General features: G+C 45.9%; 1 protein-coding gene across 2 annotated transcripts in view; it reads right to left on the bottom strand.

Moving 5' to 3' along the window:
* The window catches only part of CTHRC1 (collagen triple helix repeat containing 1), a 126,399-nt gene extending 110,896 nt beyond the window's left edge, over nucleotides 1–15,503 (bottom strand). The window contains exon 1 of one of the 2 annotated variants that reach the window (XM_086966096.1): nucleotides 15,290–15,503. In XM_086966096.1, the coding sequence (XP_086822222.1) occupies nucleotides 15,290–15,436 (147 nt within the window). In that variant the 5' untranslated portion in view covers nucleotides 15,437–15,503. The remainder of the gene's footprint in view (nucleotides 1–15,289) is intronic. The other variant, XM_086966097.1, reaches the window with a different exon arrangement.
* Between the last annotated feature and the right edge of the window lie 2,495 nt (nucleotides 15,504–17,998).

The raw sequence follows: 17,998 nt of genomic DNA, 5'->3' as shown, positions 1-17,998 counted from the left end.
GCGTCCTCTAGGCCCTGGTATACACTGGCGGCCATGAGGTTTATCGTCGCTCCAGTGTCGATGAGAGCTCTGACCGTTTGTCCATGGACATGGACGGTGCACATGGGTTCGTTTGACGACGTGGCAGCCAAGGTGTTAAGCATGCGCACCACGTGGACTGACGCGGTGTCTTCCTCGTCGTCGTCCATGTCGCTGCTGTTTGACGTGTTCGGCAATGGCGCCACCTGTCGCGCCTTCCTGTGTGGGCCGCCTTGTTTCTTCCGCTGCGACGATAAACAGACACTCGCAAAGTGGTTGACTTTTCCGCACGCACTGCAGATTTTACCTTGGGCCGGGCGGGCGCCTTTGTGTGGAGTGGCACCTCCGCACCAAATACAAGTGCGATCGCGGGCGGACTGGGGCTGGTGTGGCTGGTCTTTCTTCTGAGTTCTTGACCGGTCATCCGGGCGTCGTGACTTGACCGCGCACAGGGCCCCGGGCTCTTTATTAACACAGTAGCGTGTCCACGCTCACGTTTGGGCGCTACCACAGCCCGTTCACGCTGGAGGGGGGGGAACGGTCAGGGACAGTGGGAGGGGGCGTGTGCTGTAGTGGTACACCCCACTCACAGCAACACTACAGATACATGGACAGGCAGTGGGGAGACTGAGGGGAGCTTGTATCACGTGGACAGGAAATGAGGTGCGCGAAGCGCATGGACAAACAGCGGGAAGAACTAAAACACATGCGCAGGCGTTTTGATGAGGCAGTACAGGAAGAGAAGCTTGCACCATCACCATGTTTAGTGGCTGGCAGGCGGTGAAGACGGAGGCACAGAGGCATCAGCAACAAACCTGAGCTCTCAATCACCGGCCTCCTATGCTGGGCACAAGTCCTAAACAAGCATTTGCAATGCAATAGTTCTCGCAATTGCGAGATTTTGAGCTATTAGCATTGTAAATCACAATGCCTTTTATTTGTGTTTAAAAAACCTGCAAAAATAAAAGGCATTGTCATTTACAATATTGACAATAGGTCAAAGTTTCTAAAAAGCAAGACCTACTGCATTGCAAATGCTTGTTGTTTACAAGCGTCCCATGCTGCGCTTCCAAGTTAACAGAGGCTACGTTCCTTTCTTTAGACGAGCCGTGTCTAAAGAAAGGTCTGCGGCCACTATTAAAGTTAAATCACGGTATGGGGTGCTTTTACCAAAAAAGCATTTGTTTGTCAAGTTGACAAACAAATGCTTTTTTTGTAAAAGCGCCCTGTGTGAGCGTGCATGGCACGCTGAATGTTGCAGGAAAGCATGTAGTGCCTGCAGTAGGAGAAATCATTAAAGAAAGTAGTGCTTACAGAGTAAATAAGACGTATGGTGTAACAACCAAAGTAAAAGGGCAAGTCCTTAGGGGAGATTACAAATGAAGACAAGTCATTACTAAGGAGGGACTAACAATCCTATTAACGAATCAGAAGCCAGCATTTTACGAAGGACAATGACACAAGCCAATGACAATGCCTGAGAGTGCCAGAGAAGCCCTTATTATCCCCATACCTAAGCCCGGAAGGAACCTCATGACTATACGGCCTACAGGCCACTGTCCATGCTGAATATGGATTATAAAATCCTAAGTAAAATCCTAGCGACTCCTGTTGCACATGCCCCTACTGGTGCACGTAGACCAGGAAGGATTCATCCCAGGGTGGAACAGAGCCATAAACATCCGGCGGCTCCTGGCAGTAATGGACTCGGAGGGGTATGACAAACAAGCGGCGGCAGTGTTCGCAGTAGATATTGAAAAAGCGTTCGACAGCCTGGAGTGGCAATATTTATATGAGGTCTTAACCAGGATGGGCCTGGATGAAGGATTCCTGACATGGGTGTGGCTCCTTTACATGTCCCCTATGGCCTGCGTGCGCATTGGGAGGATTATTTCAATCAGACTGAGGGTGGAGAGAGGCACGAGACCGGTATGCTCCCTCTCCCTGCTCCGGTTTACCCTGGCCATGGAGCCACTGGCGAGCAGGGCACCTGATCCCGCCCTCCACCCCTTCCCCCTCCTCCCTCCCCCCCCACTGCTTACGCTAGAACAACTGCGCTGGGAGCCCAATTGCTTGCAGTACCTGTGAGTTAAAATATATCAAAGTTGGCAGATCTGTTGGATGGTAATGTAGGAACGGCTATGAGGGTAGCAAAAACGGCAAAGGACTTCTGGGGAACGCTTCCACTATCCTTGGCTGGAAGGTTGGCAGTCCTGAAAATAGTGACACTACAGCGCTTACTATACTATTTCGGAACGCTGCCAGTATGGATTCCGCTGGCAATGTTCAAGGAGCCAGACTCAAAGATTACATCATTTATCTGGGGTACAGGCAGATGGAGGGTGGCACTGACCATTTTGAGAAGCCCCACGGCAGAAGGCTGACTAGCGGTACCTGACCTCGAGGACTACTACCTAGCAGCACAACTATACTGGCTAATACAGTGGCTGTGGCAGATCGAAACCCGGACAGGGAGCAGTGTACTACTGCACCAGACACGACCACGCTGGTCAGAATCCTCCTCAGAGTGCGTCGCACCTAGGCTAAGGACACAGCGGCGACTAAGGTGATAGTGCACTGCTGGACCAGGTATAAAACTTTATAAATAAATAAATTTGAGGAAAGTGGGTGCAGCAACTCCCTATTCCCCTGACATACCACTCACAATGCTGCGCTACCTCCCACAGGGGGAACACTGGACACGTCTGGAGGACCGGGTGGAGGCAGGACTGCGGGAGATGGGCGACTTATACCGTGACTATGCGCTCCTTCCCTTTGCAGACTTGAAAACTGCCTATGATTGGCCTGGGGGTCACTTCCTGAAACATAGAGCTCTAATGCGCAGGATTAGGATGCAATGGAAGACTGTGGACGCCGAGCTGAGAGCACTGGCTGGATGCAGGTATGTTGCACTATCAGCAGGAAGGATCAAGACGGTGTCCTGTCTCCATAAAGCAATACAGCAGGATATGCAACAACCGCTAGAGCACTTGCGAACACAATGGGAGGAGGACCTTGGTAAATAAATACCTAAGAAAGAGTGGGACAAAATCCTAGAACGCACCCCGAAAGTATCTCGGAACGGGCGCTTCAAATTAATTAACTACTATGGGCTTCATAGAGCATATTTAACGCTGGTCCGCATTAGGAGGTATTTTGGTGTGGACTCTGCAGCCTGCCCCAGATGCGGGGAAAGAGAGGCGCACATACTCCATATGTTCTGGAGCTGTCCCGAATTGCAAACATTCTGGGGGATACTCAGACATATCATAAGTGACCTGATCGACAAAGAACTCCCACAGACCCCAGAACATTTCCTCTTAGGGTGGCTCCCTCACACAGCCAGAAACAGGATGACATGAAAGTTTCAGGACCTTGCCTATTTTTTAGCTAAGCGGGAGATAGCCAGGAACTGGAAGGCGCCGGGCTGGCCGAGACTCACTACCTGGAAGAAAGAGCTCGAAAGATGGGCGGAGCGGAAGGGAGACAGCTACTCCGAGAGGCCAGCAAGGGAATAGGCAGGATAGAGAACGCCAGGGCCTGGGAGGCTCTTGTGGGGGAACTATTGGCAGCTGACACAGACGCTAACTGTGAGGGGAACACCCCGAGGGTGGCAACACCGGACCCGGGCGAACGGGCAAGAGGAGCAACCAGCCCCACACACCTGAGAGAAACAGCGAGACAATAGCCGCTTACTACTCAAGGGGGGATAGTTTTGTTGGGAAATGGTTATGGATGAAGGCACATCATAGACTGATCCTGGATACTTCCAATTGTATGCACTGTCAATTTTTAAATGCCAATAAAATACGGTTTAAATAAATAAATAAATAAATAAATAAATAAACCTTGCCACGCTTCAGGTGAGTTGCAAGGCCCGAATCAAAATCCTCAAACTCTTACAAATATCTGGAGGCAGAGGTGTCCCCATATACATTTCTCCCTTTTACATCTGACTGCTGCCACATAATCTTACCATACTTTACGATTTTTGAGTCGGAAGGCAATCTCTTTAGTGTCTATGCCCCAAAATCCATAACCAACTCGCACACTCTTGCAGCCATGTTGTCTCTCAAGACCTCCAGTTGGGCCTAAAAAGTGTGCTTCTTTAAACAACTGAAAAACAATAGAGACTGCCCACTCCTCATTGATTGAGATTATTTAGAAAAATGACAAGTGTAAATCAATGGCAGCTGTATAGGTAATTTTATTTATAACCATTACTCGTATTTTTTTATATATTTCTGAAATTTTAGGAACAGAAAAAAGATACACCAAAATAATCAACACAATGACTGCACAACTTATAAACAATTATAAAGAACAACAATTCATGAAACACATAAATACACAAAACAAGGGATATTCACACATTAATTCATTCATGTTTACATATAAATTCCTATTTTAAGACAACCAAAGCTAAGTGAAAACAAGAGCACATGCTGCGTTCAATCATTTGCATCGGAACACTTAATGTTTTGATTGGCTCTTGCGGAATGCCGACGCGTTTCAGGTTCGAACAACACGTTTTCGAACCCTCATCAGGGCTTTGTGAGTTGTCTGTGTAAAGAATAAAAATGGAATAATGTTGAAAGCCAAAACTCACATGAATTCCTTAAATCCATGAGATTGATAAAAAAGGTACCTGTAAGTATCAGGCTCCTGGGGTTTGAAAGGTGGACAGGGGGGGGCGGGGGGGCGCCACCTCTATGTTTGATTCTAAAATGAATAAAGCATATGCGGTTTGAGAAATCGAAAATTATGTTCTCATGTATACAAAGGGGGTGGCGTATTATCATTAGATGCCTACCTCTCTATGCACCGTCCGGCGCCTCTTAGAGGGTGTAGATTAAGGTTGCTGGTCTTGGAGTCCTATTTAACAAAAGGACAAGCTAGTATAGTATAATGGTAAGAACCTTTATAAAAATCAGACAAAATTACAAAGAGACCCCGTACCTTGCGTCTTGCGTCTGCAGAAGGAAATGAAATCCTGTCTGTATTGATGATTTGCGGGAAAATTCTCCGACCTGTAAAGCCGAAGTGAGTGTCAACACTTAATATAGCAGGAGGATGTATAAGTGATTTGGTGCGGGCGGACAAAAGCCTACCTGGGTTGGCGGCGTGTGTCGTTGTGGCCCAGGCGTTGTAGGAGGAGTACTTGAATTCTACTCCGAAATTCGTGGCGCGCTATATTAAAAGACGAAAGGCAGCATGAATACCGGGGCCGTGTAAGATTGATTTTGGGACGCGTGGGCCGCCAAGCGGAGCTAGTTCTTACCTGTCAGCAGACAGTCAGTTTCCCCAGTGTGAGGCTTCTGTGCGAATGCCTGACGTAACGTGGGGGCCATCTTGGATTAATTTAAGCCGAGTGAAATTGGCGTCCCAAGGCATTGTGGGATATGTAGTCCCATGCTTTATAATATACGCGCCAGAGGCTTTTTTGAAAAACACTGTATGCCTATTCGAGTTGACAATGGGTGTTTCAGCTATTATGAAAACACTCGATGATGAGGCGAACAAAGAAAAAGCCATTATTTGAGGCTAAATGTGGATAGTGTGTTTATCAAACAAGGGGTTCCCCCTTATTTATGTGAGGGGAACTAAGCGCAAGACTGGGAAGGGGTCAATGTCTCATTCGGAGTAAGCTATTGGCGAAAACATCAGTCAGATTCTTGATAATTCAGACATGCTGTTTAGACCTGTGAGAGTACTATTAAATTTGAGAATCAGGTATGCTTCCTTTTGGAGTAACGCCTTGTCAACGTCCGCTGGGTGCTGTACCAATTGTAAAAAGTACCGACCATTTAAATTCCAATTCTGAATGGGATTTTTCAATGAAGTGGTCGACCATAGATCTTTGGTAAAAGATACAACATTGGGATGCGTGGGAACTTTTTATTCAGAAAATCAAATTCTTTGGGACCAAGGAATCCTTGCTCCTTACCCTCAGTGAGTGTCTGTGAGATGAGACCTTGGATATGTTTTGTGGGATGTTCTTGCAGTTTTCGGTACCAAGTGACATTGTTTACCTGCTTCATGCCTTCATTTATGTATTGGTCCCTAAGAGCTTGGCTGACCCCTCCGGAAGGCCCATAGTGTCCGGCGTGGACTCTTGTCTAGAACCCATATCTAAATATGTAGATTTTTCTTGAAACCTTTTATCAAAAGTGTGAAATCATTTTTGAGAGACACCACTGATTTCCTGATCAAAGTAGAAGGTACACCATTTGACCCCCTTACACAGATGATGGTAACAATGGGCGTCACGTCCTTGTACACACAAATCCCTCAGGAAGAGGCCCTTGAAATAATCGAGTTGTATCTTGAGAAGCGAGAGCGTCCCCATAGGGTCCCCACATGTTTTATCCTGAAGTTGGCTGAAATTGCCCTTAAGAAAAACTATTTTGTATTTGATGACCAATTTTTCATGCAAGTGAAGGGCACTGCCATGGGGTGTCCTTATGCCCCAGAAATGGCAGTGCTCTACATGGCACAATACGAAATGAGGTTTGTTCATAACAACAACCCATTCAGTGGCAACATCATTCAATGGTGGCGCTATATTGATGACGTCTGGCTCCTGTGGCAGGGGAGCCAGACCGATTTAAACAGCTTCCACGAATGGATCAATATGAGACACAGTGACATAAAATTTTCCATGGAAGCCAGTAATACCAAAATGACTTTCCTGGACGTAGAAGTCACTTGCCTCGATGGATCCCTGAAGGCCTCACTTTACAGGAAGGCCACTGACAAAAATACCATTTTGCATCACAGTAGCCACCATCCAAGAAACTTAAAAACTAATCTTCCCTATGGACAACTACTGCGAATACGCAGGAATTGCACGGAGACTGGTGACTTTGACCACCATGCAAAAACCTTCTGTGAAGAGATGACACATAGGGGGTACCCAAAGAAACTCCTCAAGCATTCTTACAAACGAGCACGTTTCACGCCGAGAGAGAGCCTGTTGCAAACTAAAGAAAAGAAAGAACTTGACCGTTTGGTGTGCGTGACCACATTCGGTCCTGACACGCACAAAATGAGAAAAACAATTCTCAAAAATTGGCACCTATTAGACGGTCTGGAATGCTCCTTTCCCCGCCCCATTTTTGCTTATAGAAAGAACAAAAGCATCGGACAACAAATTGTCAGAGCAGATGTGGCATTGCCAAAACCAAAACATGACATCTTGTCTTGCTGGAACATGAAACCAATTGACGGGCATCACAGATGCGGCAATTGTGTAGCGTGTTCCAGCACAATTGAAGGCAATGAATTTGAACATCAGGGGATCAAATGGAAGCATTCTGGCTTCTCTAATTGCAAAACTAAAAACGTCATATATGTCATCCAGTGCCCATGCCAAAAGATCTATATTGGGAAAACAAACCAGCAAGTGAATTTACGCATAAGTCAGCACAGGTCCCGGATAAGAAAGAAAGTGCTTACGGCCCCTATGGTCGACCACTTCATTGAAAAATCCCATTCAGAATTGGAATTTAAATGGTCGGTACTTTTTACAATTGGTACAGCACAGCGCCCAGCGGACGTTGACAAGGCGTTACTCCAAAAGGAAGCATACCTGATTCTCAAATTTAATAGTACTCTCACAGGTCGATACAGCATGTCTGAATTATCAAGAATCTGACTGATGTTTTCGCCAATAGCTTACTCCGAATGAGACATTGACCCCTTACCAGTCTTGCGCTTAGTTCCCCTCACATAAATAAGGTGGACCCCCTTGTTTGATAAACACACTATCCATATTTAGCCTCAAATAATGGCTTTTTCTTTGTTCGCCTCATCATCGAGTGTTTTCATAATAGCTGAAACACCCATTGTCAACTCGAATAGACATACAGTGTTTTTCAAAAAAGCCTCTGGCGCGTATATTATAAAGCATGGGACTACATATCCCACAATGCCTTGGGACGCCAATTTCACTCGGCTTAAATTAATCCAAGATGGCCCCCACGTTACGTCAGGCATTCGCACAGAAGCCTCACACTGGGGAAACTGACTGTCTGCTGACAGGTAAGAACTAGCTCCGCTTGGCCGCCCACGCATCCCAAAATCAATCTTACACGGCCCCGGTATTCATGCTGCCTTTCGTCTTTTACTATAGCGCGCCACGAATTTCGGAGTAGAATTCAAGTACTCCTCCTACAACGCCTGAGCCACAACGACACACGCCGCCAACCCAGGTAGGCTTTTGTTCGCCCGCACCAAATCACTTATACATCCTCCTGCTATATTAAGTGTTGACACTCACTTCGGCTTTACAGGTCAGAGAATTTTCCCGCAAATCCTCAATACAGACGGGATTTCATTTCCTTCTGCAGACGCAAGACGCAAGTTACGGGGTCTCTTTGTAATTTTGTCTGATTTTTATAAAGGTTCTTACCATTATACAATACTAGCTTGTCCTTTTGTTAAATAGGACTCCAAGACCAGCAACCTTAATCTCCACCCTCTAAGAGGCGCCGGACGGTGCATAGAGAGGTAGGCATCTAATGATAATACGCCACCCCCTTTGTATACATGAGAACATAATTTTCGATTTCTCAAACAGCATATGCTTTATTCATTTTAGAATCAAATCATAGAGGTGTCGCCCCCCCACCCCCTGTCCACCTTTCAAACCCCAGGAGCCTGATACTTACAGGTACCTTTTTTATCAATCTCATGGATTTAAGGAATTCATGTGAGTTTTGGCTTTCAACATTATTCCATTTTTATTCTTTACACAGACAACTCACAAAGCCCTGATGAGGGTTCGAAAACGTGTTGTTCGAACCTGAAACGCGTCGGCATTCTGCAAGAGCCAATCAAAACATTAAGTGTTCCGATGCAAATGATTGAACACAGCATGTGCTCTTGTTTTCACTTAGCTTTGGTTGTCTTAAAATAGGAATTTATTTGTAAACATGAATGAATTAATGTGTGAATATCCCTTGTTTTGTGTATTTATGTGTTTCATGAATTGTTGTTCTTTATAATTGTTTATAAGTTGTGCAGTCATTGTGTTGATTATTTTGGTGTATCTTTTTTCTGTTCCTAAAATTTCAGAAATATATAAAAAAAATACGAGTAATGGGTATAAATAAAAGTACCTATACAGGTGCCATTGATTTACACTTGTCATTTTTCTAAATAATCTCAATCAATGAGGAGTGGGCAGTCTCTATTGTTTTTCATTATATTACGGTCCAGCCCCCCTCAGTCCCGCTACGGACCTAACTCCTTCTGTTGTTTCTTTAAACAACTGGGCAGTCAGGCCCATTCAGATGGAGCCTACTAAGTCCACTTAAGACTGCAAACAGTGTCTGGATATGCTATAACCTTGGACACTGGAATTATTCAATTATGTGCCTCTGCTGTTTTCCCCATCATTATGGATTTGCTAATTTTGCCACATAATCCATCACCTGCTGCATAATCTGTGGATTTTAAGAAAACAAATTTCATTTCTAGCACAAACGCATCAAAAGTTACTAAAAACGCAGATACACTTGCACTCTTCTGTTGCTCATTGCTTTATTTGGGTGTGAAACTTGTACTAATGAGGGGAAACCTTTACCCAGAAGTGTTAGCATGGGTAAAAATATCAAAATAATGATGTAAAACTATCACAAAATGTGCCACATTTTGTAGCATAATTAGCTTTTTCTTGCTACAAGATTTAATCAACACTGCGTCATAACTTGGTCCTCTTCTACCTCGTAATTCCGGAGGCCCTGGCAAAATAACCCCTAACCTGCGTCATAGTAATAAACTGACCGGTGACTGTGTGCCGCGAAGGCCCGTTGTTGTGCATACGTCGATGTGCCCTATTAGCTACAATGCCCCTGCAGTCGCCTGGCCTGTGGGCCAGTGGCAGGCTCCCCTGGGCCTTGCGCCCTGCCCTTTGGCTACCTCCAGTGACAGCCTTAAAGCTCCGCTGAGCGCCGTCAGCCCAGCAGCCTTCTGTGTGTCAAATATTTGATTAATTGCTTCAGCGGGTGGACGGGAGGGCAGGAAGAGGGGAGACTTCTATCAACTCGAAGTCAGTCCACGAAAGAGGGTACAGCCTCACGAGGAGTAGAGAACTTCCAAACACTTAATGCGCACTTCAAGGTACGGCTCCGAGTGGGGCTGAGGAGATGCAATGTCTGCCCGTGACAGAGCACTGACAAGGAACGGGGTGAGGTAATGTTAGACTATTAGAGAAGTGAAGGAGAAAATAAAGAGAGATAAGAAGAAAAGACATAAATGAAATGAAGGGCCAGTGAGTGCGAAGGCACGGTAGGTAGGCAGGACGACAACAGGAGGGAAGGAACGAATGTTTAAGGGCACTTTAAAGGTTAAGGGGCACAATCCGTTAGTACAGAAACAGAGATAGTTTTTAATTGGTAAACTTTAAAGGGCCATGTTTCACAACAGTGCCGCGAGATCCCAGGAGCCTGCTATGACTCTGCACTGGTATGACTCAGGAACAAAGTAATGACTCCGGAGGAAAGGTGTCAAAGTGTCAGCACCCGCATTTAAACTTAAGATATTTAATGCGTGGGTGCCGCTATTGGAAGCAAAAGTAAATAAATAGAAAAAAAGGCATGCAGCTGCTGTAGGTGATCGCAAGTTACAAAAGAATACCATGGCAGCCATTAGTGTTGAGGCTGCCGCACTATTAAACAAGCTGTAGCCGTTCGCGCAAATGAAAAAAAAAGTGCTTACTGACTAAATTGAAGAAGACAGTCTAACGCCGCAAGTAAACGATCCAGTCCTGATGGGTGGTCCCAAAAGGAGACAGGGCTGTAACAAGGAGGGACTAAGAAGCCTCAATTTCAATTGGAAGCCAGTATTTACCATGGACGATGACGCCAGCCAAAGAAAAAGATGGGCGGGGCTTCCACTCCACTTCTAAAACATACCCTTATACAATATGCCTCGCAGAGCGATCAGCGCATGCGCGCTGCAACACTAGGCGAGACCTGAAAAAGAAGTGGGGTAACTAACATAGTATGCAGTATGCAAGTGACATCACGGCGAGCGCGACATCACACATGGCATCACAGGAATAGACGTCATAGAAAGAGGCATCACAAGCCACTACTTTACAGGAAGGGGCATCACAAGAAGTGACATCAGATCCACAGCCCTCACATATATGTTTAGCAGGTCTTTCATGTGTACATTTGAGCGTATTGAGAGGATAATAGCACAGTGAGCTATGGTAGATGATATGTGACTTCTACATCTGGCAATCCCCCAGTTTTATGTAACACATCCTGTACATTCACTTACAAACGTATATAATTTATTGTTCATGTAATATGCACGTGTTGATGTCAAGCGCTCTGACACCTTCATTGGGATGAATAGGGCTATACTACAAAAAATAGTGGTACTTAAATTATTTCAACACCAACACATCTGACATTCTTACAGTGCATGAATATCTCCTAAACGGGGACTGAAAGAAGTGAAAAGCTGCCTTTCTTAAGTATGTGTGAAGTGCTAAAAAGGTGTGAGCCTTTGTTTCCCCTCCACATCATTTGCATTAGGTGTGAGGCTCCTGACTGCTCCCAGCCAAGAGAGTCGAACAAAAGGAGGCCTGATGGCCCCTCGAAGTAGGCCTTTGTTATGGGCTCAGCAGGAGTCTGAAACTAGAATGCCCCGTCCCCGCCTGCACGTTGTTGCTTGTTGCAGATGGAAAGCAAACAACTTGCAGGCGCTGCTGAAAGTGTCCCGGTGTTTGGAAATTAGTTACTTTTACATCCTGACACTTATCAAATATTAAAACTATTCATAATGATTTATGGCCTGCCAGAGGCATTTATGAAATGTTTGAATTGATTGAGCCTTGTTACTCCACAAGGTGTCTAAATAAGTCTTTTGACAGAAAAAGGGATTGATGGTTGAGCAGCTTGACTGTATGGGTTAACACCTGTCCCAGCCCCTCTTCCCACATGCATACCTGTCCCAGCTACAGCAGACACAACACCACCTTCCCAACTCACATCACGAGGCATGACTGGGACCCAAAGTCAGCCCTAGAAAAATGTGCAAACCATTCCAACATTGCTTTGTGCAAATGAGCCTGTGTCTGTAAGCTGTGTGTGCAGGGGTGTAGTCTCACCCAATTGGCACTGTTGCTGGAGTGCTACGGGCAATAGTACATCCCATACCATAGTCTGGTAGTAAAATCGAAAACAGCAATTTTGTATTAGCAATCAAACAATATGAAGAGTCATATGTAAATGGGCATCAGACTCCAGCCATAGTATTAAGCCGCAGGAAATGCAGTGATACTTTTTATTTACCTCAGCTAAGCACTTTCGGGCGGGATGAGGGCAGCCTGTAAAGCCCTGTAAATAGTCCCTTACCTTGCGGATCATTGGGAAAAAGCTAGAACACCATATGGCCAGTACCTATGCATATACACGTCATTGTCAAGGCATTTCACTCAGCTACCTGCTCCTCCAAAGCGTATCCTGGTCTTCATCTTATCTCATCCTGCTTCTCCCTGGCCGATGCGGGCTCTGCCGCTTCTCCTGCCCTCTTCTGCGTACTCTACCCTAGACAAATCTAACACTGTCACCACGCATACAACTCCTGTCACAGGCTTTTACTGTAGCCACAAATAAGCGTGTAACACCTTTAACCACACACAAAGCCTTCCACACACTGTCATCATTGCAGTCACAAGTTATACCACACTGTGTTGGACTGGCCTCGGGGGCAATCAGGCTTTGCCTGAAGGGCTGGTCTGACAAGTCAATGTATGGGTCGGTTTTTGGTTTGTGGGCTTGTTCTATTGTCTGGTGGGCTGGTTTTTAGGACTGGCATTAGCCAAGACCTTCAGATGTTACTAAAATTGTATGTATAATATACTGAAAGATGCTTTCAGACACTTCTCTTCATCCACTGGTCCGTTTGTATGTCATTCACTTTTGCTTCCACCCACTACAGCATACAGCATGGAGCAGTGGTGCACCATACTTCAGTCAGTGGTTAACTACACTGTGACTGCATTTTGCTCTTTCACATTGAGCATATCTGTGGGGCAAGGTAGCTCCCTTCAGTGCCAGAGTTTGTGTTGTTACTTTATAATGACTTTAGTCCTGTCTTTGTGTTTAGAGCCTGATGTGATAGCAGGAAGTTTTCTGCCAAATGTGAGCACAAGGCACAATCCAACTTTATCAGTCCCTGTCTCCTTGCAGAGGTGTTGTAAAGTCCTTTTAGGATGCCCTTTGTTCGTCTTACTGTTGGTATTTCACAGAGTAGCAGATTGTGTCTATTTGAAACGGTTCTATATTAAGATATCCTCTTTTTACTATGCATATAGAACACAAACTGAAAGCTTCAATATTATACAGTGCAAATTCATAAGTGGACAATTCTTCAAACATGTTTATTCAGGACTCAGTTTCACCAATTTTTCTTTAATGAACTTTGTCCAGGGAGAAAACTGACCTTTATTGTATTTAATTTGCAGCACTTGTAACACTTTGTTTCTTTCACTCCTTTGATCTTTTTTTTCTTCTCTTCTTTTTTGCTACCTTTCCCTCATCTTCGTTCTTTCCCTCTTTTTGATTTTCTTCCTTTCCTTCTTTATCTCTTGCCTTTATTTCATTTTCTTTCTTTATTTTTTTTAATTCCTTCAATTTTGCTTTTTTCCTCCCTTCATTTCATTTTCTTTCTTTCCTTCTTTCTTGTCTTCCTTCTTGCACTCTTTCATTCCTTCTCTTTCCTTGCTTCCTTCTTGTGTTCTTTCCTTCCTTCTTTCTTGTCTTCTTTCCTTCCTTTTTCCATTATTCCTTCCTGCTCTTTTCTTATCTCCTCCTTTCTTTCCTACTATCTTTCTTAAACGGTTGGTTTCTTAGGTTTGTTTTAGCCAAGACCTTTTGATTTTACTAAAATATGTATAAAAGATAATTACTTATAGGGGTTTTCAGTCACACTGCATCCGTTTATCTGTAATTGTGTCTACCCAATTGAACATGCATTAAGGGGCACTCATTCCACTTTAGTCATTGGCTGACTTCACTATGAATTACAGCATATTGTCCTGTCACATGAAGCACATCCCACACAAAGTTGTTCCTTTCAGTGCCAGGTAGTACTAGGGTAATGTATGTTTTTTGTAAAAAAAAAAACGTTTTGCCTTTAGGCAATTTTGGGGGGGCGGGGGGGGGGGGGGGGGGTTAGATTGATGAAGGTACAGCAGCTTTCCCAAAAAATAACGTTTTGCAAAAACCATGATAAAACAAAAATTGCCCAGAGGCTGGCTGCCAACGCCAGACCTATTGGATTTCCCAATGCTTGTTACTGTTGATTTCCCCAATATTATCACATACATTGTCTGCAGCAAGCACAAATACATGCAGTTCCCCCACCCAAGCACAATATCGACAGGATCAAAACGGCCCGATTTGCAAATATGGGCCACTTTTTGGCTGCCGGACTCCCTAAAGTGGGGCTGTTTTATTGTGCGGCCAGACCCTATTTTTTATCTGCACACGAATTCACCACACACCTTACAGTGGGGGAATTAATTCGAACTGGGGCGGAGTACAGCAAGAGGTTGTGAGATGTAAGAGTGTATGTAAGACAGGTCAGAGGGTGTGCGTATGATATTACTGTGTAAGGCTTACACAGTAATATCATACGCACACCCTCTGACCTGTCTTACATACACTCTTACATCTCACAACCTCTTGCTGTACTCCGCCCAGTTCGAATTAATTCCCCCACCTCCCCCTCCTAGCCCTAATGGGAACCAGACCCCTTCTCCATGCAAACCTTTCCCGCCACCTCACAGTGCAGTGCAGGTCTACAGCCACAGAGGCCGCTCACACCACTGCCCCAGGCCTGTCTCGAGCAGCACACACCTCCCCACAGCCCCTGGCCTGCTTTTCTCCGGCTCCAGGCAAGAGTTCCAAGCGCTGGGGCGTTTTACTCTCGACTTCTATAAAAGAGCGAAATGAAATCATAGGCGAGAGCTATATATTTCAATTTTGCAACTAAGGCAGCTTTCTTGCTTTGCACTTAGTTGCAGGTAAATACCAACACATGCTGCTACCTACAGCCCTATCACTGTGGCGCTTTTCGAGCCGCTGCAACAGCTGAGTAAGAGTCTGCTTCCAATCCATCACTAACACGTTTCATATTTGGGAGTTAACAAAAGTTTTACTGTAAGCCTAGAGTAAATGCATTGCGAGTTAGAGTGAGGGCTGGAGGGAGGGCTTCAGGTAAGGTGTACACTCCTCAGTTTCCCCACCTGGCTGGTGAATGGACTCACCCGGTCGGCGCCCTCGGCGTCTCTCTGCCGCAGGGACTTCTTCACTTTCTGGCTGTCCGACTCGGAGCAGGGGAGCAGCAGGCAGGCGAGGAACAGAGCGCCGGCCAGGGGGGAGAGCCGCGGCATCCCGGGGGTGTGAGGAGACGGCGACGTGAGGTGGAGCGGTCCTGCAGAGATGGAGAGGTGACCCCGCAGAAGGCACCGGAGGAGGTGGACAGGCGCTGTGAGGTGATGCTACGGGTGGAGACTAGAGGCGCTGTGAGGGGACCCTGCAGGCGGCTCTAGGGGCGGCGGGGACGCGCGCTCCACAGCTGGCGGAGAGTAGAGGTGCAGTGAGGAGGCAGAGAGCGCTCCGAACCGGCCTGGCCCCGCTGTCCTCTGCTGCTGGCAACCAATGACTGAGGGGCGCAGCGGCCGGGGCTCAGGAGAGGCGAGGCATGTCCAGCCCCTGAACATGAGCTGTTCACCGCAGACACCGCGGCCCGAGCAGAGCCAGGAACCCTCGCCCTCACTGCCGGGACACACAGCACCGCCAAAAACTGCAGCCACCGAAGAGGCGGCAAAGAGGTGCTGCGAGGCACACGAGGCAAGCCAGACAAAAGGCGGCACAACTTTCTGTTGAAATAAAACTAATTACACATATTCTGTTATTGAAGTGGGCCTGTGCTTCGGATGCAGAACAAATAGCAAAAAAAAAAAAAGAACACGTGTTGAGAGAGAACGTGCTAGGAACATACAGTAAGCTAACAATAACAAATGAACACAAGAAAACACGAGACGGTCATGAAAAGAAGGGAACAAAAGAAGCACTTTAAAGTAAAGTCAGTACACGTGACATTTATTCGATTCTTTACAAAAACAAAGCCAAAAGTGGTTGAATAATAATACATTTTAACATATGCGGTGAGATACAAATATAACTCCTGAAAGTTTAGCAATGATGAAAAACAATGTCTAAGGTAGGTCAAGGACGGTGGGATGCATGCGATATTTTTGGACAATATCCACTAGGCAAATTATTTCTATTTAGATTAATTGGCTGTACGTTTATCATCGAGGCAATCTGATATCGCTCCTCTGCATACCAGACTCATGAGTTCAGAAGGTCGGACATCTGTTCCTGACTGGACAAAGCATCTGCCTTTTTCTTGCAGAGGGATGGTTTGCACTACTTCCCCACACATGCTCAACAGCTCTGTCTAAAACGCATTAGGTCAGGCTCGCCGCTAGACCGTTGCCTGGTGAAAGGCAAAACACTTATGACTAAGGATATAGCGTCGCCCCTGACAGAAGTTTGTAGCCTTTCTTTGGATTGAGATACACAACAAAGCCACTTCGTAAAACAACAGTGCACAGTGCAGTGTTTGCCACAGATAAGACTACCTTGCTGCTACTCCTACCACCCAAGATTTTATTTTGCTGTACTTATAGCGCGAACTTGACTCAAAGGTTTTGGAGCGCTTTACACGATCACCAATTAAATTACACAAAGACACATTACATTTTGGTAGGCATGGGGAGATGAAGTAATTTGTCCAGAATCACATGAGGTTAAGCTGACTCAGACTCGAACCCAGTTCCAAAGTCGGCTATGTTTATATTATTTGCCCTGTTACAATTTGTTGTTACGTCATTGTGTTCTCTCTCTCGTGCTATGCCCTCGCTCTGTCCTTACTCCAAGCTTCCACGGTTGTGGTGTTCTAGATCGTGGAGCAGTTGGAGAGCTGAGGGAAGACTATAGACGTGTTTCTCTGCTATGCTCAGGTTTACTTGAAATAAACTTTTTTATTTTATATTTCTTTTTATTAACGCAAGGCATCACAAATAAAATCACAATACAAAGGAAACACTTTCCCACCGCATTTACATCTTATCAGGGAAGAGGGGGGAGGAAATAGGGAACAAGATATATATAACTCAAAAGATTCACTCGGATGGGGAAATATCAAACACAGATTCTCTGGGTAGCTCACAGATCCCCCCCTGTATTGGTTCCAAGATCCCCACACCAATGCCCACTTTCGAGGTCGACCTCTCGCTACATAAACAGTCTTTTCACGAAACATACACCAATCCAGGTCTTCTTTCCATCCCTCGAGGGCAGGAGTACGTTCGGATCCCCAAAGCTGAGCTACATTTCTCTTCGCTATCATATAGCCCAGTGTGGTCAACTTCGTTTGTACCAAGGTAAGATCACTGGGCTCCCAGACGTTAAGGAGGCACCTCCTTGCCTCCGGCACCAATGCTACCCTCAAAACCTCACGCATTGTGTCGTGGATCTTACCCCAGCACTCTGCGATACATCGACATTCCCAAAGGATATGGAGGAATGTGCCCACAAGACCACAACCCCGTCTACACAAATCTGCTTCAGACAGTCCCACAGCCGCGGTGCGTCCATTGGGGCGTAGGGGCGTAGCCCCACTAGCTCATGGACCCGCGGCTGCAAGGAAATTATAATTTGTTCATTTACTTTTATTCGAATCACACGAACGCCGTCAGGAATGGAATCCGGGCAGCAACCGGCGTATCCGGGAGTCGGGGGAGTGCTCTGCGCGCAGGGGGACTGGACTGCTGTGCAGCTTGAGTTGAGTGACAGTCCACGTCCCTCAGCTGCAGCAGCAGAGGTGTACAGAGGCTTTAGCGCGCAAGTGAAGCTTGGGGCTGAAACTAGCCCAAGCATGCGCA

The sequence above is a fragment of the Lissotriton vulgaris genome, chromosome 4_1 (genome assembly GCF_964263255.1).
Source record: "Lissotriton vulgaris chromosome 4_1, aLisVul1.2, whole genome shotgun sequence".
Taxonomy (NCBI): Eukaryota; Metazoa; Chordata; class Amphibia; order Caudata; family Salamandridae; genus Lissotriton; species Lissotriton vulgaris.
The sequence above is the reverse complement of the archived record's forward strand: the minus strand, read 5'-3'. Positions and strand labels throughout refer to the sequence as shown.